Below are 26725 nucleotides of genomic sequence, written 5' to 3' on the forward strand. Positions count from 1 at the left end.
ACTTTATTCCCAAGCTCAAATACCTTCGCAATGCTGTTAGTTTTAGAATGCAGCAATGCACCATGTGTAAAGCCGATGCTTTATCTTTGCGCCAAAACTTGAAACCTACCTAAATCATTACTGTTATCGTTTAAATTGCTTCGTGTACAAGCTAAAGCTAAGTTGTTCTGCCTCGAAATATACCCCCTACTAATGCTTTGAAACAATCGAAAAACATCGGCGAAAGAATGTGTTACTACATTTATAACGCTCTGATTGCTAGACAACCGCTGCGTTGTATTATTATTTATAATCATGGCATAAACATTTGTAAAAGACAAGATTTCCTAGCCTAAAATGTATTGGATATGAATAATCTGCTCGATTAGAGGACCAAAATGGGTTTATGTCCTTCCAAAGATTCTCTCCCTCTCTCTGTCGGCTTTTTAGTATTAAAATGGGTACGCCAGACTTCTTTAAAATAGAATTGTTGGAGGATTTTTAAATCTGTGTGACTAAAGGCAAAATGTAAGGCTGTGGAGACACCATATCCATTTGTGTAAATATTTTAAATCGGCATGGTTTGAGGAAAGTGAGTCTATAACACTTTATGGACGCTACCTGCCCCTTTGACAGCTTTTTAGTTTAATGATGGACATGTTACATTGAAATCGTGCACCTTCTTTCAACCGGAATTATTTCAGGTATATAAGTGGGGCCATTTTCCTTCTCAGACCTCCAGTCTGCTTGAAACTTATGGGCTAAGTGATTTTGGGCAAATACAACAGAGCGGCAGAATTGTCAGCGGCGTCTACCATACTTGAGCCCCACCGACTAGGGTCAGCATTCACTTGAAATTTGGTAGAGGGTACCTCTATCTAAGGGGACGTTAGCCAAGAAATAGGAGATGGTTGAACTTTACAAACCATGTGCTAGGAGACCTTAAATTTTCGTTGCTCGTGGAATATTAATTGCAAAAAGTGATTTGTAAAGAAGAATTTTAAAGCTTTTTCCTATTCAAAAACGAGTCGTCATATGATGGCTTTAATTTGCACTTTACTGAAAAAAATATAAACGTTTTTACTTTTATAACTTTAATCAATCAAATACTGTTAACATTTGGATTACTAAATATCAGTATATGTCGGTGGCAGATCCAGGGGAGGGGCGCGGGGGGCGCACGCCCCCTAGCGTAATCTAAAGTAGTGTAATTTACTTAATTAACTGAAGTTTGCGTTAACTAAACTTGCTCCTGACGCAAGTTTATCGGATCAAGCTATTTTGTGCTCTTCCCCCCTGAAAAAAGTCCTGGATCCGTCCCTGGTATATGTATATTCAACTAACAATGCACATTCAGTTGTATTTTGTTCAGTAAAGTGCAAATTATGTTCTGGCCTTGGGAAGGCATAGGGGTTTTGAGCCCAACTTATGTTAATTTCTGCTCGTTTTGAGTTTGACTCGGTTATTTATTGTAGTTTCTGTTCGTTTTAGGTTTCGTTTATTTATCGATACTGATTTGTGGTAGTTTCATGCATGGTAGATTATTTGATTTTATTTTTGCTCGTTTTTTGTTTAATGGAGTTCTTGACTTTTCTTTGAAAAACTTATTTTGTGGAAAAGTTTTTTTTATTAATTTTTGTTCGTTTTATATTGACATAGTCTTTTCAGGGAAAAAGAAAATAATACTTTAAATCATTTCGTTTTTTTAAGACTTTATAGTTTGGCCTGCTGTTTGTAAGCTGGAAAAAAAAATTTCAGCAATTTTTAACAACATACACCTTTTTAAAAATCTGGACACAAATAGTAGTGTTTAATTTAGTTTCATACATCCTCTATTTGACCTGTAATGGAAAACTTGATACCATTCGCAAAAAAAATCTGTTTCCTTTCTTTGATAGCTTGAATAAACTTACGCTATTTTGATTTGGTTAAATTTTAAGAGAAGAAGTCGCCCGGAAAGTTTGAACATAATACCCTCAGTCGTTCTTGGGATACAGCTGAGATGCCTTACTGGGAATTAGCATTAAAAAAGTGCGTTTTGATTTAATATTAAGGCGACATATAGTTTTTAAACATAATGGGCAAATGGGAGGGTGGGCGTGGGAGGGGGATTAGTTGCCCTGCAATAACTTTCGACTGTTAAAGACGGCATCATCCCTTTCTATTTTCAATCGAATGAGCCCTTTTCGGAGTTCATAGGACAACTCCTTCGATACGAAGTGCCCTGGTCTAAACAACAACAACAAAAAAATAATACATTATACCCACATCGATCTTTACTATAAAAATGTCAAGCCTTCCAATCACTTTCGACTATTAAAAAGGGCACTAGGCCTTTCGATTTCCAATCGAATGAGCTCTTTTTGAGTTTCTACGACAATACTTTCCATAAACACCTTATTTGCCCCCAGGGCAAAAATTACAACCCTTACCCTAAGGGCTGTTAGGGTGGTTGTCATCCTCTAAGACCTAATTTCCAGAACTTTCAACTGCGTTAAACAAAATGGCTATCTCAAAATTTGATTGGATCTGTTTGGGGAAATGGTGGGCGTGAGAGGGGCGTTAGTCGCTCTCCAATCACTTTCAACTAAAAATGGCACTAGCCCTATCAGTTTCCAACCAAATGAGCCCCTTTAAGATTTCTACGATAATGCTTTCAATAAAAACCTTATATGCTCCAAGGGCATAACTTACAACCCTTGCCCTGAGGGCTGGGGGGGGGGCTGTCATCCTCAAAGACCTAATTTACAGAACTTTCAAATATGTTGAACAAATTGGCTATCTACAAATTTTGATTGGATGTGTTTGGGAAAAACTGGGCGTGAGAGGGTGTTAGTTGCCCTTCAATCACTTTTGACTATTAAAAAGGGCACTATCCCTTTGAATTTCCAATTGAATAAGCCCCTTTTGAAGTTTTTACGACAACTCTATCTATGAAAACCTTATATGCCCCCAGGGCATAACTTACAACCTTTGAACTGGGGCTCTGGGGGTTTGTTATCCTTAAATGCATAATTTCCAGAACTTTCAACTAGGTTGAACAAAATGGCTATCTCTAAACTTTGATTGAATGTCTTTGCAGAAATGGTGGGCATGAGAGGGGGGTTAATTACTCTCCCTCACTTTCAACTATAAAATTGGCAATTTCAATTCCCAATCAAATGGCCCCTTTTGAAATTTCTATAACAACTTTCTATATAAACCTTATATGCCCCCAAGCCATAACTTACAACCATGCACTAAGGGCTCTGAGAAGATTATCATCCTAAAAGACCTAATTTCCAGAATTTTTAACTACGTTGAACAAAATGGCTATCTCAAAATTTTGATTGGATGTGTTTGGGAAAATGGTGGGCGTGAGAGGGAGGTTAGTTGCCCTTCAATCACTTTTGACTATTAAAAAGGGTACTAGCCCTTTGAATTTTCAATCGAATGAGCCTTATTTGAAGTTTATACAACATCGCTTTCTATAAAAACCTTCATACCCCCAGGGCATAACTTAAAACCCTTGCCCTGAGGGCTGTGGGGGGGGGGGGGAGGGGTTGTCATCCGTAAAGACCCGATTTCCAAAATTTTCAACTACGTTGAATAAAATGGCTATCTAAAAAATTTGATTGTATGTGTTTGGGGAAAGGTGGGCGTGAGAGGGGGGTTTCTTGTCCTCAAATCACTTTCGACTATTAAAAAGGGCATTATCCCTTTGAATTTCCATTCGAAAGAGCCCTTTTTTAAGTTTCTACGACAAATATTTCAATAAAAGCCCTATATGGCCCCAGGGCATAACTAATAACCCTTGCCCTGAAGATTTGGGGGGGGGTTGTCTTCCTCAAAGACCTAATTTCCAGAACTTTCAACTATGTCAAACCAAATGGCTATCTCAAAATTTTGATAGGATGTGTTTGGGGAAATGGTGGGCGTGGAAGGGGTGTTAGTTGCCTTCCAATCACTTTCGACTATTAAAAAGGGCACAAGCCACTCCAATTTCCAATCGGATGAGCCTTTTTCGAAGTTTCTACGACAACTCGTTCGATAAGAAGTGCCCTGGTATGGAAAAAAATAATACATTGTGCCACCATTGTTCTTTACTTAGGCAGCGCGATTGCGCTGCCTTTTATTTCTACAACAGCTTTCTATATAAACCTTATATGCCCCCAGGGTATAACTTACAACCCTTGCACTGAGGGCTCTGATGGGGTTATCATCCTAAAAGACCTAATTTCAAGAACTTTCGACTACGTTGAACAAAATGAAAATCTCAAAATTTTGATTGGATGTGTTTGGGGAAATTGGGGGCGTGAGAGGGGGGTTAGTTGCCCTTCAATCATTTTCGATTATTAAAAGGGCACTAGCCCTTTCAATTCCCAATTGAATAAGCGCTTCTTGAAGTTTCTACAACATTGCTTTCTATAAAAAAAACCTTATATGCCCCCAGGGCATAACTTACAACCCTTGTCCTGAGGGCTTTGGGGGGTTGTCATCCTCAAAGACCTAATTTTCAGATCTTTCAACTACCTTCAACAAAATGGCTATTTCCGGACTTTGATTGGATATGCTTGGGGAAAAGGTGGGCGTGAGAGGGGGGTCAGTTGCCGTCCAATCACTTTCGACAATTAAAAAGGGCACTAGCCCTTTGAATTTCCAATCGAATGAGCTATTTTTGAAGTTTCTACGACAACACTTTCTATAAAAGCCTTATATGGAGTGACCTCCATATAAGGAAGGGGTGTTAGTTGCCTTCCTCGACTATTAAAATGGGCACAAGCCACTCCAATTTCCAATCGAATGAGCTCTTTTCGAAGTTTCTTCGTCAACTCCTTCGATAGGAAGTGCCCTGGTATGGAAAAAATAATACATTGTGCCACCATCGTTCTTTACTTAGGCAGCGCGATCGCGCTGCCTTTTATTTCTACAACAACTTTCTATATAAACCTTATATGCCCCCAGGGCATAACTTACAACCCTTGCACTGAGGGCTCTGATGGGGTTATCATCCTAAAAGACCTAATTTCCAGAACTTTCGACTACGTTGAACAAAATGGAAATCTCAAAATTTTGATTGGATGTGTTTGGGGAAATGGTGGGCGTGAGAGGGGGGCTAGTTGCCCTTCAACCACTTTCGACAATTAAAAGGGCACTAGCCCTTTCAATTCCCAATTGAATAAGCGCTTCTTGAAGTTTCTACAACATTGCTTTCTATAAAAAAAACCTTATATGCCCCCAAGGCATAACTTACAGCCCTTGCCCTGAGGGCTGTGGGGGGTTGTCATCCTCAAAGACCTTATTTTCAGAACTTTCCACTAAGTTAAACAAAATGGCTATCTCAAAATTTTGAGTGAATTTGTTTTGGAAAATGGTGGGCGTGAGATGGGGGTTAGTTGCCCTCCAATCACTTTCGACTATTAAAAAGGGCACTAGCCTCATGAATTTCCAATCGAATGAGCTATTTTTGAAGTTTCTACGACAACACTTTCTATAAAAGCCTTATATGGAGGGAAGGGGTGCTAGTTGCCTTCCTCGATTATTAAAAAGGGCACAAGCCACTCCAATTTCCAATCGAATGATCCCTTTTCGAAGGTTCTACGACAACTCCTTCGATACGAAGTGCCCTGGTATGGAAAAAGAAGAAGAAAAAAAAATACATTGTGCCAACATCGTTCTTTACTTAGGCAGCGCGATTGCGCTGCCTATGATAGTCCAACGAACAGACGACAAAAACTTCGGGGTCAACATTACCTCCCAGAGCCTGGGGGAAGGATTGTAACTTGTGCCCCGGGGGCATACAAGGTTTTTATGGAAGAGGTAAACTCCGGAGGGGACTCAAATGACTAAAAAATTGAAAGTTTCAGTCCCCTTTTTGAGAGTCAAAAGTGATTCAATGGCAACTAGCCCCCCCCCCTTACCAAGCCTCTTTCCCAAAATGCGTCCGATCGAATTTTTGAGATATTCATTTTGTCCAAAATAGACGAACGGGCATAAAATAAAAACTCCGGGGTTCACACAACCCCCCAGAACCCCGGGACAAGTGTTGTAAATTATGCCCCCGGGGGCACATAATATTTTTATGGAAGGATGTATAAACTTCGGAGTGGGTTTATTCTATTAGAAATTGGAAGTTCTAGTTCCCTTATTAGGAGACAAAATGAACCGGAGGGCAACTAGCCCCCCTGCTCTCTTTATGTCAAACCCATTAAATCGAATTTTTGAGATAGCCATTTTGTTAAAATAAGTCAAAAGATCAGACAAAAAACTCCAGGGCCAACACAACCCAGAGCCCGGGGGCAAGTATTGTATGTTATACCCTGGGAGCATATAATGTTTTTTACCGAGGGTTTTTGAAATAGTTCAAAGATCAGATAAGCCCGACCCCCCACCCCGCTTGAAAAACTTCTTAGCGATTTTTTATTCCAAAAACTGAGAGAGCATACCCCTGGCCCTCCCTGCATGGCCCATTCCCCCCATAAAAAATACTTAACGATTTTTTATTCAAAAAATTACGGGAAGTAACCCTGGTACCCCATGGCTCAACCCCCCCCCCCACAAAAAAACTTCTTAACGATATTTTATTCCTAAACTTATGGGAGCTGATCCCAGGTCCTCCATTGCCCAACACCCCTCCTTTAGAAAAATATCAATGATGAATCATGGGAGCTGATCCCCGGCCATCCATCCATGGTAATACGCCCCCCCCCCCACAAAAAAACTTACACTGATTTTTATTCAAAAAATCATGGGAGCTGACCCCTGGCCCTCCCTCCAAGGCCCGACCACCCATCCACCCAATAAAACTTATTAACGATATTTTATTCCAAAAATCAGCAGTTAATATCATTACATATCAAATATTTAGTTTAATTTTATTAGTTTTTGCAAAGGCTGTTAATTTATTTTGGAATAAAAAATTATTTTGAAATATGGAATTTTGAAAACTTGAAACTTTGGTAATCGAAAACAAACAGGAATTAATTAAACTAAAACTTTGAGTAAAAGAAGTTTTTTAAAGAAAAATAAAGGCCATATTAAAATTGAGATAAAAAGAAATGGAAACCTACAATAACTAAAACTCAAAACGACCAGAAATAACAAATAAATAATAGATGAAACACAAAACGAACAGAAATTAAGTAAACAATCATAGCAAAAAACATGCAACAGGTACTAATAAACGAATAAATAAATCTCAAAACGAGTAAAGTTTAAATTGAAAATGCAAATCAAGCTTAAAATGAACAAAAATATTTTGCTATTGAAGCATAAATGAAACCCAAAATGAACAGAAATTAAATAAACAATCCTAGCAATCAAACATACAATAGATACTAACATAAATGAATGAATAAATCTTAAAACGAGTGAAACTTAAATTGAATATGCAAATAAAGCATGAAACGAACAAAAATCACTACAAACCAGAGTTTGGGTTTTACCTCCTTCTCTCAGTGTAAAAGTCAAAAACATAATGCGTCATTGGGGCTTTACTGAAAACGAGTTATATTAAATTTTTTTTTTTTTCTTATTTCAACACTGAAAATAAACATAAAAATTACAGGAAAGTCAAATTTTGAACCTATGAGCCTTCAGCAATTAATATCATTACATATCAAATATTCGATTTAATTTTATTAGTTCATTCCAAGACTGTTAAAGACAAATATAGTTTCACAACAAAAGGTTCGGATACTACCCCCTTCCCGAACTGTAAAAGTCTAAAGCCTACTGCGTCATTGGCGCTTCACTGAAAACGAATTATATTACACATATTTTCTTTTCCAGCTATTACAGCATTGAAAATAGCAATAAAAATTGTATTGAAATAAAATCTTGAACTGGTGATCTTTCAATAATTAATATAATTATACATCAAATATTTAATTTGCTTTTATTTGTACTTTCCAAGAATGTTCAAGACACATATAGTTTCCAGGAAAGGCGCCAATGACGCAGCAGTTTTAGACTTTTACAGTGAGAGAAGGAGTCAAAGCCGAAATTCTTGTTTATAGTGATTTCGGTTCGTTTCAAGCTTTATTTGCATATTCAATTTAAGTTTTACTCGTTTTAAGATTTATTTATTTAAATTAGCACCTGTTGTATGTTTGTTTGCTATGACTGTTTGTTTAATTTCTGTTCATTTTGGGTTTCATCTATTTTCAATAGTAAAATATTTTTGTTCCTTTTAAGCTTGATTTGCATATTCAGTTTAAGCTTTACTTGTTTCAAGATTTATTTATTCATTTCTAATAGTGTTATATGCTTTTTTACTATGATTGTTTATTTAATTTCTGTTCGTTTTGGGTTTCATTTATTCTTTAATAGTAATTAATTTAAAAAAACAAAGTTTTTCCGAGGGAAGTAAAGAGCAAAGTTGAAACTTAAAACGAACAAAAATTGTTACTTCACAGCCTATCTAACATATATTAATAAACTAGTGCAAATAAATCAACTAGTGATATTTCTCTATGTTTGTACGATTACAGAAAACTAGCGCTTTACTGAAAACACATAAAGCCAAGTATAAAAAACAAGAATATTGATTTAGAAGTTAAAACTAAATACGTAACCTCACAACAACAAACTAGTCCATAACGCTTTTCATAGTCCTACAGGAGCTGTGACATCAGTAACTTTCAGTATACAATTAAAATAATTCTTAAAACTTAGCATCAAAATAATAAGTTTACAGTAATTAAACAGCATAAAAATAATATATTCATTTATCGGGTAGCATTTTGATCCCACCTATTATTACTCAAAATGAAGAACATATCAACCATACTATGAACTCTGGAAACCTATTTATTTCACTATATAAAACGGAGAACTTGAAGTTGTGATACAAATTTTTAACTGAGTCCATAGTCTTAATTCTAATAAGATTCGTTCACTTCGAATTTGTCTACAAAATAATCATGAAATGCCTTTTTCAGATCCAAAATGACAGTCAATCATTGAACTGAGCTCATTGTGCAGAACTGATGCCAAATTGAACGAAAAAATAAATGAATAAAGCAACAATCTAAAAATACTTTACTTTTATACTGTTAAAAGTGCCCTTAAATGTTTATTTTTACCGTACCAAAACTCTTATATTGTTTTGTGTTTCAAACAGTTCGTGGTAACGAACTGTAAGTAAGGAGCGACCCGGCTCAATGGTAACCGAAACTCTAAAAAACAAAATTTTTATACCAGTAGATGCATCAAAAGAAACAAATTTTAATGCTGGTTTCAAATGTGCAAGTCTTATCAAGTCTAATCCCACCCATCAAACATTACGCGACTGAGAAAATGTGGCTGATTTTCGAAAAAAGGAGGAAAGACCCCTTAAAAGTTATAGAACCTTAATGAAAATCACACCATCATATTCAGCGTATCATAGAACCCTATTGCAGAGGTTTCAAGCTCCTATCTGCAAAAATGTGCAACTTTGCACTTTTTGCCAGAAGAAAGATCACGGATGCGTGTTTATTTGTTTGTTTTTTTTCCCCAGGGGTGATCGTATCGACCCAGTGGTCCTAGAATATCATGGGAGAGCTCATTGGAACGGAAATTCAAAGTTCTAGTGCCCTTTTTAAGTGACCAAAAAATGGAGGGCAACTAGGCCCCCTCCCACGCTCATTTTTTCCCAAAGTCACCCGATCAAAATTTTGAGATAGCCATTTTGTTCAACATGGTCGAAAATATGATAACTATGTCTTTTAGGTTGACTTACTCCCCCGAAGTCCCTAAAGGGAGGGCTTATAGTTATGAACTTTACTCAATGTTTACATATAGTATTGGTTATTGGGAAGTATACAGTCGTTCTCAGGGGGGATTTTTTTCTGGTAGTGGGGGGGGGGTCGGGGGTTATGTGGGAGGATCTTTCCATGAAGGAAGTTTTCATGAGGGAAGGGACATTGCTATGAAGGGGGCATCAGATTTCCCAGCATTATTTAAAAAAGATCAGAAATTATATAAAAAAAAAACAAGTTTTTCAACTGAAAGTAAGGAGCAACATTAAAACTTAAAACGACAGAAAACATTACGTATATGATTGGGTTCACCCTCTAGTCAATACCTCACTCTTTAATCCAAAGGTTTGTTGACTTACTTGACTTATGTCCCGGACGTCCTCAAGGGTCGCATTGGGGCCATCTCCTTCACACGTTCCTGGATCAGTTTCCTGTACAAAGCCCGGTCATCAGCTTGTCTCAAAAGGCATAAGAGGTCATCTCCGAAGTTGTCACGCCATCTCTTCCTAGGTCTTCCAGGTGGGCGGCTACCGTGGACCCTTCCTTCGAAGGCAACTTTTGGCCGGCGCGAGTTCTTCATTCTCTGTATTTGGCCCAGCCACCTAAGTTGCTGCAGGTGCACTTTTTGGAGAATAGTAGTTTCCCACTTCAGCTGCTTCCGAAGATCTTAGTCCGAGACTCTGTCTTGGTATCTGATTCCGGCAATGCGTCGGAGGCATTTTGTCTCGAAAGCCGAAATTCTGCGTTCATCTTTGACATTCAGTGTCCACGTTTCGCAGGCGTACACGGCAGCAGGTATGATTAGAGAGTCGAAAAGTCAAAGTTTCAGTTGCATAGATAGGTGTTTATTTTTAAAGAGGGGGAGTAGCTGCCTGAAGCTTGCACTTCCTAGGGCAAGTCTTCGTTTTATGTCGTTGGAGCAGTTGTTGTCTGATGATATTAAGCTCCCTAGGTACACGAACTTGGTCACCGATTCGACTTCTTCGCCACTTACTACGACATGGACAGTGGATGGGTTTGGGTCTTTTGTGGTGCGCATCGTTTTGATCTTCTTTGGGTTTATGAACATACCAAAGCTATTTGCGGCTGTTTCAAGTTCGAAGGCTTGGGCTTGTAGACTGGGCTCAGTTTCTGCTAGCTTGTCGAGGTCGTCAGCATAAGCTAGGGTATCGATATTTGTACCGTTAACGGTCACTCCTACATTGTTCTCAAGCAGGGACAGTATGGCATGTAAGAATAGCTTGAAAAGTCGCGGTGAAAGTATGCAACCTTGTAGCACGCCCGAAGTTGTCGCGAACTCTTCTGTTTGGCCTTCTGGGGTCTGAACACAGCTACGGTAATTGTCGTACATATTTTTGGCTATGTTGACTATAATTTCAGAAACACTATAATGGACTAGTATATGCCAAAATCCATTTCGCCATACTAGATCAAAGGCCTGCTTAAAATCAATGAATAGTTGGAGGATTTCTTTGCCAAATTTAAGGTACCTTTCTGCGGGTTGCCTCACTACAAAGATCTGGTAGGTGGTAGACCGTCCAGGGCAAAAACCAGCCTGATAGTCGCTGATGATGTGGTCTGTTATGGCTCTGATTCGGTTTAGAAGGATCCTTGTTATGACTATAGCTGGGTGACTTGTAAGGCTTATGGGCCAGTAATTCTCACAGCTGTGTTTAGGGCCATTATTGTGGAGCGGTACGATGACTGCCTTTGTCCATGCTTTCGGGAAATCGCCTGTTGACCACACGGTGACAGCCACTTTATGTAGTAGGTCCTCTAGTAGATTAGACCCAACGTTCAGCAGCTCCGCAGGGATACCATCAGGGCCTTGGGCCTTAGTGTTCTTGAAATTGTGAAGGACCTCTTTTACCTCACTAAGTAAAGGTGGGGGGCTAGGGTCACATTCCAGCATGGAAAATCCTGACAGCACAGAGGGGTTGCAGGTAAGAAGCGGATTCAGTTTCTCTTAGAAATGGCTTTTCCATCTGTCTTTAATATTCTCGCTGTCATTGAGGAGCTTACCGCCCTTGTCCAGGTCGCTAGCAGCGATGGTGTACTTTTTCGTGGAGAGTTCTTTGACTGTTTTGTACATTCTATGGTTGTTTCCTGATTTGAAATCCTTCTCGCAGGACTCGCACTTCTCCCGTATGTAATCTCTGAGGGCTGTCCGATTCTTTTTGTTTACCGTCCGCTCTATCCGCTTATACATGTCCCTACTTTTTCGGTCCTTCTTGTTACAAACCTGTCGCTTTTGGTCACAAAGATCTAGAAACTCATCTGTGATCCAGGGCTTCTCTGTTTTAGGTTTGTGGCCTAAAATTTTCTTAGCTGTATCTATGAGTGCTGTGTTCAGTTTCTCAACTCTGGCATCTAAGATGCCAGGGGTTATGGTCGACGGGAGTGACTCAAGTATAGGACCAAGACTTTCTTCCAGTGACTGCAGGAAAGTGGTGCGTGTGGTGGATTCTTTCAGTTTATCGGTGCGGAGTCTTGGGATCTTATTTTTCTTTACAGGAAGGGTTTTCAGTCGGAGTTTTGCCAATGTGCTCATTACAAGGACATGATCTGAATCGAAATCTCCCCCAGGCAAGGCGGTGGTATTTGTGACAGATGACTTCCACCGTTTTGAGATGAGGACATAATCAATCAGATTTGTCGTCTTTCATCTGGGGATATCCAAGTTGCCTTTCTTCTCTTTCTATGTTTGAATATTGAGTTCGTAACAAAGAGATCATTATCCCTGCAGAACTCAAGTAGACGGTCGCCACGTGCGTTTTGCCTCCCAAGACCGAATATGCCTAAGACATCACTGTCAAGCTGTGTGGCTTCTCTGGTGATAGCATTGAAGTCACACATTACTATGAGGAGATCTTTCTTTGGGACTTCATCAGCTATAGACTGAAGTTGTTGATAGAAGGTGTCAACTTCTTCATCAGGTCTTGAGGAGTCGGGGACGTACACTTGGATGGCAGTGATGATTTGTACTTTCGCTCGCAGCCGAATCATCATAAGGCGCTCTGAGACTAACCTTGTGGCTATGAGTGCGCGCTTCGCTTTGCGTGCCAGGAGAAAGCCAACGCCTTGTCGGTGTTTGCCATCAGGTCTGCCAGAGTATGAAAGTATGATGTCGCCGCATCGTTGTTCTCCTGAACCAGACAAATGAGTTTCCGAGAGGTCATTAACGTCGCATCTGTAACTCTTTAGGTCTTTGACAATTAGCTGTATTTTCCAAGTCTTTGCCAAAATTTAGAGTTTCAAAGTCCCCAGGTAGAACGGAGTTTCCGGGTCAGAATAAGGTTTTTTCCTGTTAGAGGGCAATCGTCCTCAATAGGAATCGTCATCGTCTGCCGAGTTCGCATATCTTCGTCTGAAGTCGTCAGATCGTCGGCTCCCCCGTACACGGTAACATTATCATTCACTGTTATATCTTTCCTTCCGTCGGTTACCCCGGATGCGGTAGCACGGTTTTGTCTCTTTGTTTTCAACTGATCCATAACGTAAAAGAAGAGGGTTTCATGGCTATTGTAGGACAGCGGCAAGCCACTCCTCTCTGTCCTTTGCAGGTGGCCGATTTCCTCCTTCTTGAGAGAGCTCCACCCTCCCAGCTTTCTACTCAGTGACTATCTACCCAGAGCTGGGACTAGGATTTGACTCTGACGAGACGTTTCCATGTACCAGTGGGCCCAGCACATAACCATAAAAGGGGCCCTAGTTCCTCCTTAAATATGTTTGGCCCCACAGTTGGCGATTCCAGTTATCTTTAAGGACAACTAGGAACTGGGTCCCCCCTTGGTCAATGTCTTCTCATTGGTTATTTGAAGAAATCTCTAGTATCTGTAGGACTTTCCCTTATCTGCCACCTTGGGACGCGCCTGAGCTGCCTGGGGGCGGCAAATCTCAAGATTTTTTTAGTACTTTCATAAGAGCTAATTATTCTAATTAACGGCATTTGTGATTAAGGGGTTATTTTTAAAGAGCTGGAACAAGATTTAAACTTTAGCTTACAGAGCAAGGTATTGACTAGGGGGCGATCCCTCTAATATACGTATTAAAAATATATGAATATAGAAGTTCGTCACGAAAGTTAATTCATAAGTTATGCCTATTTATTACTAATAAAAATGTTCGTAAATAAAATTAAACAAGTTTCGAGAAAGCCATTTAACCAAATAAAAGTAAAATTAATATTATAATTTTGTTTTAATTATTCATGTACGGTGAGCCAAAATAAAAACCTGCATTAATTCAAAAACGTTCAAAAATTCAACAAAAAAACAAGTTTTTTTTTAACTGAGAGTAAGGAACGACGTTAAAACTTAAAACGAACAGAAATTACTCCGTATATGAAAGGTACTGTCCCCTCCTCAACGCCTCGCTCTCTACGCTAAAGTTTGACTTTCTCACAACTCTATTTTGTTAACCAATAAAGAACTTTAGCGTGAAGAGCAGTAGAACCCCCTTACCCAATACGAGGAGAAAATAATTTATTCATGGATTATTGATCCACTAACAGGTCAATGACACCTTTTTCAAGGTCAATCAAGGGGTGTTTCTAAGCCTATCGACTCCGGGATGAAGTTTGCACATGCGCACTGAATACTAACGGGGTAATGTATTGATCCGCTAACGGGAACTATATTTCTTTGAAATTGATTACATAATCGAAGGGGACTGATTTCTGAGAACTTGATTTACAAAACCGAAGGGGAGAGCATTTCTGAGAAATTGATTACATAATCGACGGGGAATTATTGATAAACAAAGAGGAATTAAGAAACAATATGGCTTCTCTGATCTTTAGGTCTGAGAGATAAATTAACATTCAATTTTTAAACATGGCTTCTCTGGTCTTTAGGTCTGAGAGATAAATATTAATATTCTATCGAAGCCATAATAGTGTAACTAGGAGCACCTTTGGTATATTTTCAAAAATTCATACGAGATCAAGACAGATTGAATATATTTTACGCGGGAAATGGTTTCCTGGGAATTTCAAATGTAACAGCGCAGGGAAGCTGAAACAAAGGAACACGCAGAATTTACTTTTAGGGGATTATTTGGAGTAAACAGTTTGAGACATTTTAGGGATTTTTTGGGCGAAACAGTTTGAGACGATTTAGAAGATGATTTGGGGTGAAACTCTGTGGTCGTTATAATACACAAGTTCCATTTGAACAGCGTTGCAAGGTCCCCTACCCCAACCCCAAAGGTCCCCCTACCCCAGGCCCCCAAAGAGCCCCCTCTCCCCGGGCCCCTCCCCAGGGCCCCAAAGGGCCCTGTTCCCCACGGGCCACCAAAGGGCCCCCTCCCCCCAGGGCCACCTCCCCCGGGTACCCCAAAGGGCCACCCTCCTTCACCCGGGCCCCCTCCCTAATTTAGAGTTTTAGTTTGATATTAGCTTACAGTTTTAGTTAGAGTTATAGTCTAGTTTAGTTATAGTTCAGAGTCTAGAGTTTCAAGTTAGACTCTCAGCACTTAGAGTTTTAGTTAGAGTTATAGTTTAGTTTGGTTATAGTTGTGTTTTTGGACTTGTAGTTTAGTTTTAGCTAAACGTTTTAGTTTAGAAATTTAGCCTAGAGTCTTAGCTTAGAGTTTTTCCTTGTACTTTTAGTTTAGTATTAGTTAAGAGTTTTAATTTAGAATTGAAGTTTAGTTTTAGTTAAGAGTTGTAGTTTAGAGTCTTAGCTTATAGTTTTAGTTAGAGTTATAGTTTAGTTTAATTTTAGTTAAGAGTTTTAGTTTAGACTTTAGAGTTTTAGTTTAGATTTTAGAGTTTTAGTTAGAGTTATCGTTTAGTTTAATTTTTGTTAAGAGTTTTAGTTTACAGTTATAGTTTAGTTTTAGTTCAGGGTTTTAGTTTAGAGTTTCAGTTTGGTATTAGCCTTCAGTTTTAGTTAGAGTTTTAGTAGGTAAGAGTTTTAATTTAGAGTTTTAGTTTAGAGTCCTAACTTGGAGTTTTAGTTAGAGTTATAGTTTAGTTTAGTTTTAGTTAAGAGTTTTTGTTTAGATTTTAGAGTCTTAACTTAGAGTTTTAGTTATAGTTTAGAGTTTTAGTTTAGTCTTAGCTTAGAGTTTTAGTTCTATTTATAGTTTAGTTTAGTTTTATTTGAGAATTTAGAATTTTAGTTTATAGTCATAGCTAAGAGTTTTTGTTAGAGTTATAGTTTAGTTTAGTTTAGATATTGGAGTTTTAGTTTTGAGTCTTAGCTTAGAGTTTTAGTTAGAGGTATAGTTTAGTTAGTTTTAATTCAGAGTTTTAGTTTAGAGTCTTAGCTTAGAGTTTTAGATACTTATAGTTTAGTTTAGTTTTAGCTAAGAATTTTAGTTGAGAGGTGATGTTTAGTTTATAAGAGTTTTAGTTTAGGGTTTAGAGCTTTAGTTAGAGTTATAGTTTAGTTTAGTTTTAGTTTAGAGTCTAGAGTTTTAATTTAGAGCGTTAGCTTAGAGTTTTAATTCAAGTTATAGTTTACTTTAGTTTTAGTTAAGAAATTTATTTTAGACTTATAGTTTAGTTTTTGTTAAGAGTTTTAGTTTAGAGGTGTTGTATAGTTTTAGTAAAGAATATTAGTTTAAAGTTGTAGTTTAGGTTTAGTTAAGAGTTTTAGTTTATAGTTTAGAGTTTTAGTTTAGAGTTTGGAGTTTTAGTTAGAGTTATAGTTTAGTTTAATTTTAGTTAAGAGTTTTAGTTTAGACTTCAGAGTTTTGGTTAGAGTTTAGAGTTTTAGTTAGAATTATAGTTTAGTTTAATTTTTGTTAAGAGTTTTAGTTTAGAGTTGTAGTTCAGTTTTAGTTAAGAGTTTTAGTTTAGAGTTGTATTTTAGTTTAGTTTTAGTTAAGAGTTTTAGTTTAGAGTTGTTGTTTAGTTTTATATATTATTTTTAGTTTAGAGTTTTAGTTTGATATTAGCTTACAGTTTTAGTAAGAGTTATAGTTTAGTTTAGTTGTAGTTCAGGGTCTAGAGTTTCAAGTTAGACTCTCAGCACATAGAGTTAGAGTTAGAGTTATATTTTATTTTAGTTTTAGTTAAGTGTTTTTGGACTTGTACTTCAGTTTTAGCTAAACGCTTTAGTGTAAAGTTTTAGCCCAGAGTCATAGATTAAAGCTTTTTTTTGCACTTTTAGTTTAGTTTAGTTTTAGATATGAGTTCTAGTTTAGAGTTTCAGTTTGGTATTAGCTTACAGTTCTAGTTAGAGTTATAGTAGTTAATAGTTTTAGTTTAGAGTTTTAGTTTAGAGTCTTAGCTTAGAGTTTTAGTTAGAGTTACAGTTTAGTTTAGTTTTAGTTAGAGGTATAGTTTAGTTTATTTTTAATTCAGAGTTTTAGTTTAGAGTCTTAGCTTAGAGTTTTAGTTAGAGTTATAGTTTAGTTTAGTTTTATCTAAGAATTTTAGTTGAGAGGTGATGTTTAGTTTATAAGAGTTTTAGTTTAGGGTTTAGAGCTTTATTTAGAGTTATAGTTTAGTTTATTTTTAGTTTAGATTCTAGAGTTTTAATTTAGAGTGTTAGCTTAGAGTTTTAGTTCGAGTTATAGTTTACTTTAGTTTTAGTTAAGAGTTTTATTTTAGAGTTGTAGTTTAGTTTTAGTCAAGAGTTTTAGTTACGAGTTGAAGTTTCGATTTATTTACGGACGTCAGTTTTGAGAAGCTGTTTAGTTTCAGCTAGGAGTTTTAACTTAGTGTTTAGTGTCCGGGCTTAGTTTAATGTCCATGTGTTTTTATTGGATCTGCAACGCAGTTTAATTTTAGCATTGGGCGATAGTGTATGCTTCAGAGTTTTGGTTAGAGTTTAGAGTTTAATCTAGAATTATAGTTTAGTTTAATTTTTGTTAAGAGTTTTAGTCTAGAGTTGTAGTTCATTTTTAGTTAAGAGTTTTAGTCTAGAGTTGTAGTTCAGTTTAGTTTTAGTTAAGAGTGTTAGTTTAGAGTTGTTGTTTAGTTTTAGATATGAGTTTTATTTTAGAGTTTTAGTTTGGTAATACCTTAAGTTTTAGTTAAAGTTGTGGTTTAGTTTAGTTGTATTTAAGAGTCTAGATTTTCAAGATAGACTATCATCACCTAGACTTTTAGGTAGAGTTGTATTTTATTTTAGATTTAGTTAAGTGTTATTGGACTTGTAGTTTAGTTTTAGCTAAACGTTTTAGTTTAGAGTTTTAGCCTAGAGTCATAGCTTAGAGTTTTTCATTGCACATTTAGTTTAGTTTAGTTTTAGATATGAGATCTAGTTTAGAGTTTCAGTTTGGTATTAGCTTACAGTTTTAGTTAGAAATATAGTAGTTAATAGTTTTAGTTTAGAGTTTTAGTTTAGAGTCTTAGCTTAGAGTTTTAGTTAGAGTTATAGTTTAGTTTAGTTTTAGTTAAGAGTTTTTGCTTAGATTTTAGAGTCTTAACTTAGATTTTTAGTTAGAGTTTAGAGTTTTAGTTTAGTCTTAGCTTAGAGTTTTAGTTCTATTTAGTTTAGTTTAGTTTTAGTTGATAATTCAAGGTTCTTGTTTATTCTCGGCTTAGAGTTTTTGTTAGCGCCATACATTTATTTGGTTTATATATCGAATTTCTCATACAGACTTGTACCTTACATTTTCAGTTAGAAGCAGAGTTTGGTTTAATTTAGGTTAAGGGTTTTTAGTTTATATTCTAGTCTTAGATTTATTGATAGTTATAGTTTAGTTTAGTTTTAGCTAAGAATTTTAGTTGAGAGGTGATGTTTAGTTTATAAGAGTTTTAGTTTAGGGTTTAGAGCTTTAGTTAGAGTTATAGTTTAGTTTAGTTTTAGTTTAGAGTCTAGAGTTTTAATTTAGAGTGTTAGCTTAGAGTTTTAGTTCGAGTTATATTTTACTTTAGTTTTAGTTAAGAGTTTTTTTTTAGACTTATAGTTTAGTTTTTGTCAAGAGTTTTAGTTTAGAGTTGTAGTTTAGTTTTAGTAAAGAGTTTTAGATTTGAATTCTAGTTTAGTTATAGTTGAGAGTTTTAGTTTAGAGTTTAGAGTTTTATCTCATTGTATTAGCTTATTTTTATAGTTAGAGTTATAGTTTAGCTTAATTTTAGTTAAGAGTTTTAGTTTAGACTTCAGAGTTTTGGTTAGAGTTTAGAGTTTTAGTTAGAATTATAGTTTAGTTTAATTTTTGTTAAGAGTTTTAGTCTAGAGTTGTATTTTAGTTTAGTTTTAGTTAAGGGTTTTAGTTCAGAGTTGTTGTTTGGTTTTAGATATGAGTTTTAGTTTAGAGTTTTAGTTTGATATTAGCTTACAGTTTTAGTTTAGAATTATAGTTTACTTTATTCATACATCAGAGTCTAGAGTTTCAATTTAGATTCTCAGCAATCAGAGTTTTGGTTAGAGTTATGTTTTATTTTTAGTTAAATGCTTCTAAACTTGTACTTCAGTTTTAGCTAAGCGTTATGGTTTATAGTTTTAGTCTAAAGTGATAGTTTAGAGATTTTCATTGCAATTTTAGTTTAGTTTAGTTGAAAATAAGAGTTTTAGTTTAGAGTTTCAGTTTGGTATTAGCTTATAGTTTTAGTTAGAGTTATAGTAGTTAAGAGTTTTAGTTTAGAGTTTTAGTTTAGAGTCTTAGCTTAGAGTTTTAGTTCTATTTACAGTTTACTTTAGTTTTAGTTGAGAATTTAGAGTTTCCAGGTTAGAGTTTTGGCTTAGATACTTTTTTTGCGCTATAGATTAATTTATTTTCTATATTGAATTTCTCGTTCAGACTTGTACATTAGATTTTTAGTTAGAACCATAGTTTAGTTTAATTTAAGTTAAGGGTTTTTAGTTTATAGTCTTGGCTTAGGTTTTTAGTTACTTAGAGCTTAGTTTAGTTTTAGCTAAGAATTTTAGTTGAGAGGTGATGTTTAGTTTTATAAGAGTTTTAGTTTAGGGTTTAGAGCTTTAGTTAGAGTTATAGTTTAGTTTAGTTTTAGTTTAGAGTCTAGAGTTTTAATTTAGAGTGTTAGCTTAGAGTTTTAGTTCGAGTTATAGTTTACTTTAGTTTTAGTTAAGAGTTTTATTTTAGACTTATAGTTTAGTTTTTGTTAAGAGTTTTAGTTTAGACATTAAGTTTAATTTTAGTTAAGAGTTTTATTTTAGAGTTCTAGTTTAGTTTTAGTTAAGAGTTTTAGTTTAGAGTTTTAGCTCAGAGTCTTAGCTTATAGTTTTAGTTAGACTTATAGCTTAGTTTAATTTTAGTTAAGAGTTTTAGTTTAGACTTCAGAGTTTTGGTTAGAGTTTAGAGTTTTAGTTAGAATTATAGTTTAGTTTAATTTTTGTTAAGAGTTTTAGTTTAGAGTTGTATTTTAGTTTAGTTTTAGTTAAGAGTTTTAGTTCAGAGTTGTTGTTTGGTTTTAGATATGAGTTTTTTTTTAGAGTTTTAGTTTGATATTATCTTACAGTTTTAGTTAGAGTTATGGTTTAGTTTAGTCATAGTTTAGAGCATAGGGCTTCAAATTAGACTCTCGGCACTGGATGTTATAGTTAGATCAACATAACATTTTAGATTCAGTTAAGTACTTTGGGACTAATACTTTAGTTTAAGGTAATCACTTTAATGCAATGCTTTAATCTATAATCCTAGCTTAGATTTTTTTCTTTCACTTTTTTTTTAGTTTAGTGTTAGATACGAGTTATAGTTTAGAGTTTCAGTTTGGTATTAGCTTACAGTTTTAGTTAGATTTATAGTAGTTAAGAGTTTTAGTTTAGAGTTGTAGTTTAGTCATAGTTCAGAGTTTTAGTTAGAGTTATAGTTTAGTTTAGTTTTAATTCAGAGTTTTAGTTTAGAGTCTTAGTTTGAGTTATAGTTTAGTTTAGTTTTAGTTTAGAGTCTAGAATTTTAATTTAGAGTGCTAGCTTAGAGTTTTAGTTAGAGTTATAGTTTACTTTAGTTTAGAGTTATAGTTTAGTTTAGTTTTAGTTAGGAGCTATAGTTTAGATCTCTAGTTTAGCTTTACCTAAGAGTTTTAGTTTAAAGTTTATAGTTTTAGTTTAAAGTTTTACTTTAGAGTTTTAGTTAGAGTTATAGTTTCAGTTTAGTTTTAGTTAAGAGTTGTAGTTTATATATTGGAGTTCTAGTTTTGAGCCTTAGCTTAGAGTTTTAGTTAGAGTTATAGTTTAGTTTAGTTTTAATTTAGAGTTTATTTTAGAGTGTTAGCTTAGAGTTTTAGTTGGAGTTATAGTTTACTTTAGTTTTCAGTTAAGAGTTTTAGTTTAGACGTATAGTTTAGTTTTAGTTAAGAGTTTTAGTTTAGAGTTGTAGTTTAGTTTTAGTAAAGAATTTAGTTTAGAGTTGTAGTTTAGTTTTAATTAAGAGTTTTAGTTTAGAGTTTAGACTTTTAGCTTAGAGTCTTAGCTTAGAGTTTTAGTTAGAGTTATAGTTTAGTTTAATTTTAGTTAAGAGTTTTAGTTTAGACTTCAGAGTTTTAGTTTAGAGTTTAGTTTTAGTTAGAGTTATAGTTTAGTTTAATTTTTGTTAACAGTTTTAGTTTAGTTATAGTTTAGTTTAGTTGTAGTTCAGAGTCAGAGGTTCAAGTTAGGCTCTTAGCACTTAGAGTTTTAGTTAGAGTTATATTTTATTTTAGTTTTAGTTAAGAGTTTCTGGACTTGTAGTTTAGTTTTAGCTAAACGTTTTAGTTTAGAGTTTTAGCCTTGGGTCATAGCTTAGAGTTTTTCCTTGCACTTTTAGTTCCGTTTAGTTTTAGATAAGAGTTTTAGTTTAGAGTTTCAGTTTGGTATTAGCTTACAGTTTTAGTTAGAGTTATAGTAGTTAAGAGTTTTAGTTTAGAGTTTTATTTTAGAGTATTAGCTTAGAGTTTTAGTTAGAGGTATAGTTTAGTATAGTTCTAGTTGAGAGTTTTAGTTTAGAGTCTTAGCTTAGAGTTTTATTTAGAGTTATAGTTTTAGTTTAGTTTTAGTTAAGAGCTTTAGTTTAGAGTTATAGTTTAGTTAAAAGTTTTAGTTTAGAGTTTTAGTTTAGCGTCTTAACTTAGAGTTTCAGTAAGAAATATAGTTCAGTTTAATTTTAGTTAAGAGTTTTAGTTTAGAGTCTTAGCTTAGAGTTTTAGTCAGAGTTATAGTTATAGTTTAGTTAAGAGTTTTAGTTTAGAGATTGGAGTTTTAGTTTCGAGTCCTAGACTTTATTAGAGTTTAGTTTAGTTTTAGTTAGAGTTATAGTTTAGTTTAGTTTTCGTTAAGAGTTTTAATTTAGTTTTGTAGTTAGAGTTGTAGTTTAGTTTTGGTTAAGATTTTTAGTTTAGAGTTTTAGCTTGTGGTTTTAGTTAGAGTCATAGTTTTAGTTTAGTTTTAGTTAGGAGTTTAAGTTTAGAGTTATATTTTAGTTAAGAGATTTGGTTTAGCGTAAAGAGCTAGGTGTTAAACACATTTTTTCTTTGAAATGCTAGACTTGGAATATTTTTATTACGGTTTACATACGAAAAAGCTAGGTTTCTCCACGTTAAAATTAGGTTAGGTTATCATGAGCGCTCATTTACGCTAAACTAAAACTCTTAACTAAACTATAACTCTAAACTAAAACTCCTAATTAAAACTAAACTAAAACTATTACTCTAACTAAAACTCTAAGCTAAAACTCTAAACTAAAAATCTTAACTAAAATTAAACTACAACTCTAAACTAAAACTCTTAACTAAAACTAAACTACAAGTCTAAATTAAAACTCTTAACGAAAACTAAACTAAACTATAACTCTGAATTAAAATAGCTTCTCCGATCTTTAGGTCTGAGAGATAAATTAATATTCTATTTTTAAATATGGCTTCTCTAGTCTTTAGGTCTGAGAGATAAATATTAATATTCTATCGAAGCCATAATAGTGTAACTAGGATGACCTTTGATATATTTTCAGAAATTCATACGAGATCAAGACAGATTGAATATATTTTACACGGGAAAGGGTTTCCTGGGAATTTCAAATGTAACAGCGAAGGGATGCAGAAACAAAGGAACACGCAGAAATTACTTTTAGGGGATTATTTGGGCGAAACAGTTTGAGACATTTTAGGGATTTTTTGGGCGAAACAGTTTGAGACATTTAGAAGATGATTTGGGGTGAAACTCTGTGGTCGTTATAATACACAAGTTGCATTTGAACAGTGTTGTAAGGTCCCCTACCCTAACCTCAAAGGTCCCCCTACCCCCGGACCCCCAAAGAGCCTCCTCCCCTCGGGCCCCCTCCTCAGGGTCCCCAAAGGGCCCTCCTCCCCCAGGGCCCCAAAAGGGCCCGCTCCTCCCTGCTCCCTACCTTCGGGCCCCCAAAAGGGCCCCCCGCCCCCCCCTGGGCCCCCCTACCCCTGGTCTTCCAAAGAGCCCCTCTCCCTAGTTTAGAGTTTTAGTTTGATAATAGCTTAAAGTTTTAGTTAGAGTTATAGTTTAGTTTAGTTGTAGTTCAGAGTCTAGAGTTTCAAGTTAGACTCTCACCACTTAGAGTTTTAGTTAGAGTTATAGTTTAGTATAGTTGTAGCTGTGTTTTTGGACTTGTAGTTTAGTTTTAGCTAAACGTTTTAGTTTAGAAATTCAGCCTAGAGTCTTAGCTTAGAGTTTTTCGTTGCACTTTTAGTTTAGTTTAGTATTAGTTAAGAGTTTTAGTTTAGAGTTGAAGTTTTGTTTTAGTTAAGAGTTTAGAGTTTTAGCTTAGAGTTTTAGTTATAGTTATAGTTTATTTTAACTTTAGTTAAGAGTTTTAGTTTAGACTTTAGAGTTTTAGTTTAGATTTTAGGGTTCTAGTTAGAGTTATAGTTTAGTTAAATTTTTGTTAAGAGTTTCAGTTTAGAGTTATAGTTTAGTTTTAGTTCAGGGTTTTAGTTTAGAGTTTCAGTTTGGTATTAGCTTACAGTTTTAGTTAGAGTTATAGTAGTTAAGAATTTATAGTAGTTAAGATTAGAGTTATAGTTTAGTTTGGTTTTAGTTAGGAGTTTTTGTTTAGATTTTAGAGTCTTATCTTAGACTTTTAGTTGGAGTTTAGAGTTTTAGTTTAGTCTTAGCTTAGAGTTTTAGTTCTATTTATAGTTTAGTTTAGTTTTAGTTGATAATTTAGAGTTTTAGTTTAGAGTCTTAGCTTAGAGTTTTTGTTAGAGTTATAGTTTAGTTTAGTTTATATATTGGAGTTTTAGTTTTGAGTCTTAGCTTACAGTTTTAGTTAGAGTTATAGTTTAGTTTAGTTAAGAGTTTTTGCTTAGATTTTAGAGTCTTAACTTAGATTTTTAGTTAGAGTTTAGAGTTTTAGTTTAGTCTTAGCTTAGAGTTTTAGTTCTATTTATAGTTTAGTTTTAGTTGATAATTTAGAATTTTAGTTTAGAGTCTTAGCTTAGAGTTTTTGATAGAGTTATAGTTTAGTTTAGTTTAGATATTGAAGTTTTCGTATTGAGTCTTAGCTTAGAGTTTTAGTTAGAGGCATAGTTTAGTTTCGTTTTAATTCAGAGTTTTAGTTTAGAGTCTTAGCTTAGAGTTTTAGTTAGAGTTATAGTTTAGTTTAGTTTTAGCTAAGAATTTTAGTTGAGAGGTGATGTTTAGTTTATAAGAGTTTTAGTTAGGGTTTTAGTTTAGAGTCTTAGCTTAGTTTTTGTTAGAGTTATAGTTTAGTTTAGTTTATATATTGGAGTTTCAGTTTTGAGTCTTAGCTTAGAGTTTTAGTTAGAGGTATAGTTTAGTTTAGTTTTAATTCAGAGTTTTAGTTTAGTGTTAGCTTAGAGTTTTAGTTAGAGTTATAGTTTACTTTAGTTTTAGCTAACAATTTTAGTTTAGAGGTGTTGTTTAGTTTTAGATAAGAGTTTTAGTTTAGAGTTTAGAGCTTTAGTTAGAGTTATAGTTTACTTTAGTTTTAGTTAAGAGTTTTAGTTTAGACTTATAGTTTAGTTTTAGTTAATAGTTTTAGTTTGGAGTTTAGAGTTTAAGTTTAGAGTCTTAGCTTAAAGTTTTAGTTAGAGTTATAGTTTAGTTTTAGTTAAGAGTTTTAGTTTAGACTTTAGAGTTTTAGTTAGAGTTTTAGTTAGATTTATAGTTTAGTTTAATTTTGTTCAGAGTTTTAGTCTAGAGTTGTAGTTTAGTTTTAGTTAAGAGTTTTAGTTTAGAGTTTTAGTTTAGTTTAGTTTTAGTTTTTGGAGTTTAGTTTGATATTAGCTTACAGTTTTAGTTAGAGTTATAGTTTAGTTTAGTTGTAGTTCAGAGTCTAGAGTTTCAAGTTAGACTCTCAACGCTTAGTGTTAGTGTCAGAATAATATTACATTTTTGTTTTATTTTATTACCTTTGGATTAATAGTTTAGTTTTAGGTAATCGCTATAATGTAGAGTTTTAGTCTAGAATACTAGGTAACATTTTTTCCTTGTACTTTTAGTTTAGTTTAGTTTTAGATATAAGTTTTAGTTTAGGGTTTCAGTTTGGTATTAGCCTACAGATTTAGTTAGATTTATAGTAGTTAAGAGTTTTAGTTTAGAGTTTTAGTTTACAGTCTTAGCTTAGAGTTTTAGTTAGATTTATAGTTTAGTTTATTTTTAATTCAGATTTTTAGTTTAGAGTCTTAGCTTAAAGTTTTAGTTTGAGTTATAGTTTAGTTTAGTTTTAGTTTAGAGTCTAGAATTTTAATTTAGAGTGCTAGCTTAGAGTTTTAGTTAGAGTTATAGTTTACTTTAGTTTAAAGTTATAGTTTAGTTTGGTTTTAGTTAGGAGCTTTAGTTTAGATCTCTAGTTTAGTTTTACTTAAGAGTTTTAGTTTAGAGTTTATAGTTTCAGTTTACATTTTTACTTTAGAGTTTTAGTTAGAGTTATAGTTTTAGTTTAGTTAAGAGTTTTAGTTTAGATATCAGAGTTTTAGTTTTGAGTCTTAGCTTAGAGTTTTAGTTAGAGTTATGGTTTAGTTTAGTTTTAATTTAGAGTTTTAGTTTAGAGTCTTAGCTTACTTTTTTAGTTAGAGTTATAGTTTAATTTAGTTTTAGTTAAGAATTTTAGTTTAGAGGTCTTGTTGAGTTTTAGATAAGAGTTTCAGTTTAAAGTGTAGAGTTTTAGTTAGAGTTAGAGTTTAGTTTAGTTTTAATTTAGAGCCTAGAGTTTTAATTTAGAGTGTTAGCTTAGAGTTTTAGTTGGAGTTATAGTTTACTTTAGTTTTAGTTAAGATTTTTAGTTTAGACTGTAGAGTTTTAGTTTAGAGTTTAGAGTTTTAGTTAGAGTTATAGTTTAGTTTAATTTTTGTTAAGAGTTTAGTTTAGAGTTATAGTTTAGTTTTAGTAAAGAATTTAGTTTAGAGTTGTAGTTTAGTTTTAATTAAGAGTTTTAGTTTAGAGTTTAGAGCTTTAGCTTAGAGTCTTCGCTTAGAGTTTTAGTTAGAGTTATAGTTTAGTTTTAATTTTAGTTAAGAGTTTTAATTTAGACTTCAGAGTTTTAGTTTAGAGTTTACAGTTTTAGTTAGAGTTATAGTTTAGTTTAATTTTTGTTAACAGTTTTAGTTTAGAGTTATAGTTTAGTTGTAGTTCAGAGTCTAGAGCTTCAAGTTAGACTCTGAGCACTTAGAGTTTTAGTTAGAGTTACATTTATTTTAGTTTTAGTTAAGTGTTTTTGGACTTGTAGTTTAGTTTTAGCTAAACGTTTTAGTTTAGAGTTTTAGTCTAGAGTCATAGCTTAGAGTTTCTCCTTGCACTTTTAGTTCAGTTTAGTTTTAGATAAGAGTTTTAGTTTAGAGTTTTAGTTTGGTATCAGCTTACAGTTTTAGCTAGAGTTTTAGTAGTTAAGATATTTTACTTAGAGTTTAGAGCTTGAGTTTAGAGTATTAGCTTAGAGTTTTAGTTAGAGGTATAGTTTAGTATAGTTCTAGTTAAGAGTTTTATTTTAGGGTTTTTGCTTAGAGTTTAGTGTTTTAGTTTAGAGTCTTAGCTTAGAGTTTTAGTTAGAGTAATAGTTTTAGTTTAGTTTTAGTTAAGAGTTTAAGTTTAGAGTTATAGTTTAGTTAAGTGTTTTAGTTTAGAGTTTTAGTTTAGCGTCTTAACTTAGAATTTTAGTTAGAAATATAGTTCAGTTTAATTTTAGTTAAGAGTTTT

The 26725-nt window shown here is 34.1% G+C and overlaps 1 protein-coding gene across 1 annotated transcript in view; it reads right to left on the reverse strand.

Moving 5' to 3' along the window:
* LOC148954505 (LIM domain kinase 1-like) overlaps nucleotides 1-10281 on the reverse strand; it is a 180627-nt gene extending 170346 nt beyond the window's left edge. Inside the window, exon 1 of the mRNA XM_089086304.1 lies at nucleotides 10114-10281. Coding sequence (XP_088942430.1) covers nucleotides 10114-10281 — 168 coding nt within the window. The remainder of the gene's footprint in view (nucleotides 1-10113) is intronic.
* Nucleotides 10282-26725: the final 16444 nt, after the last annotated feature.

Source organism: Artemia sp. Qi Xiang Cuo, chromosome 3 (assembly GCF_049724085.1).
Source record: "Artemia sp. Qi Xiang Cuo chromosome 3, ASM4972408v1, whole genome shotgun sequence".
NCBI lineage: Eukaryota > Metazoa > Arthropoda > Branchiopoda > Anostraca > Artemiidae > Artemia > Artemia sp. Qi Xiang Cuo.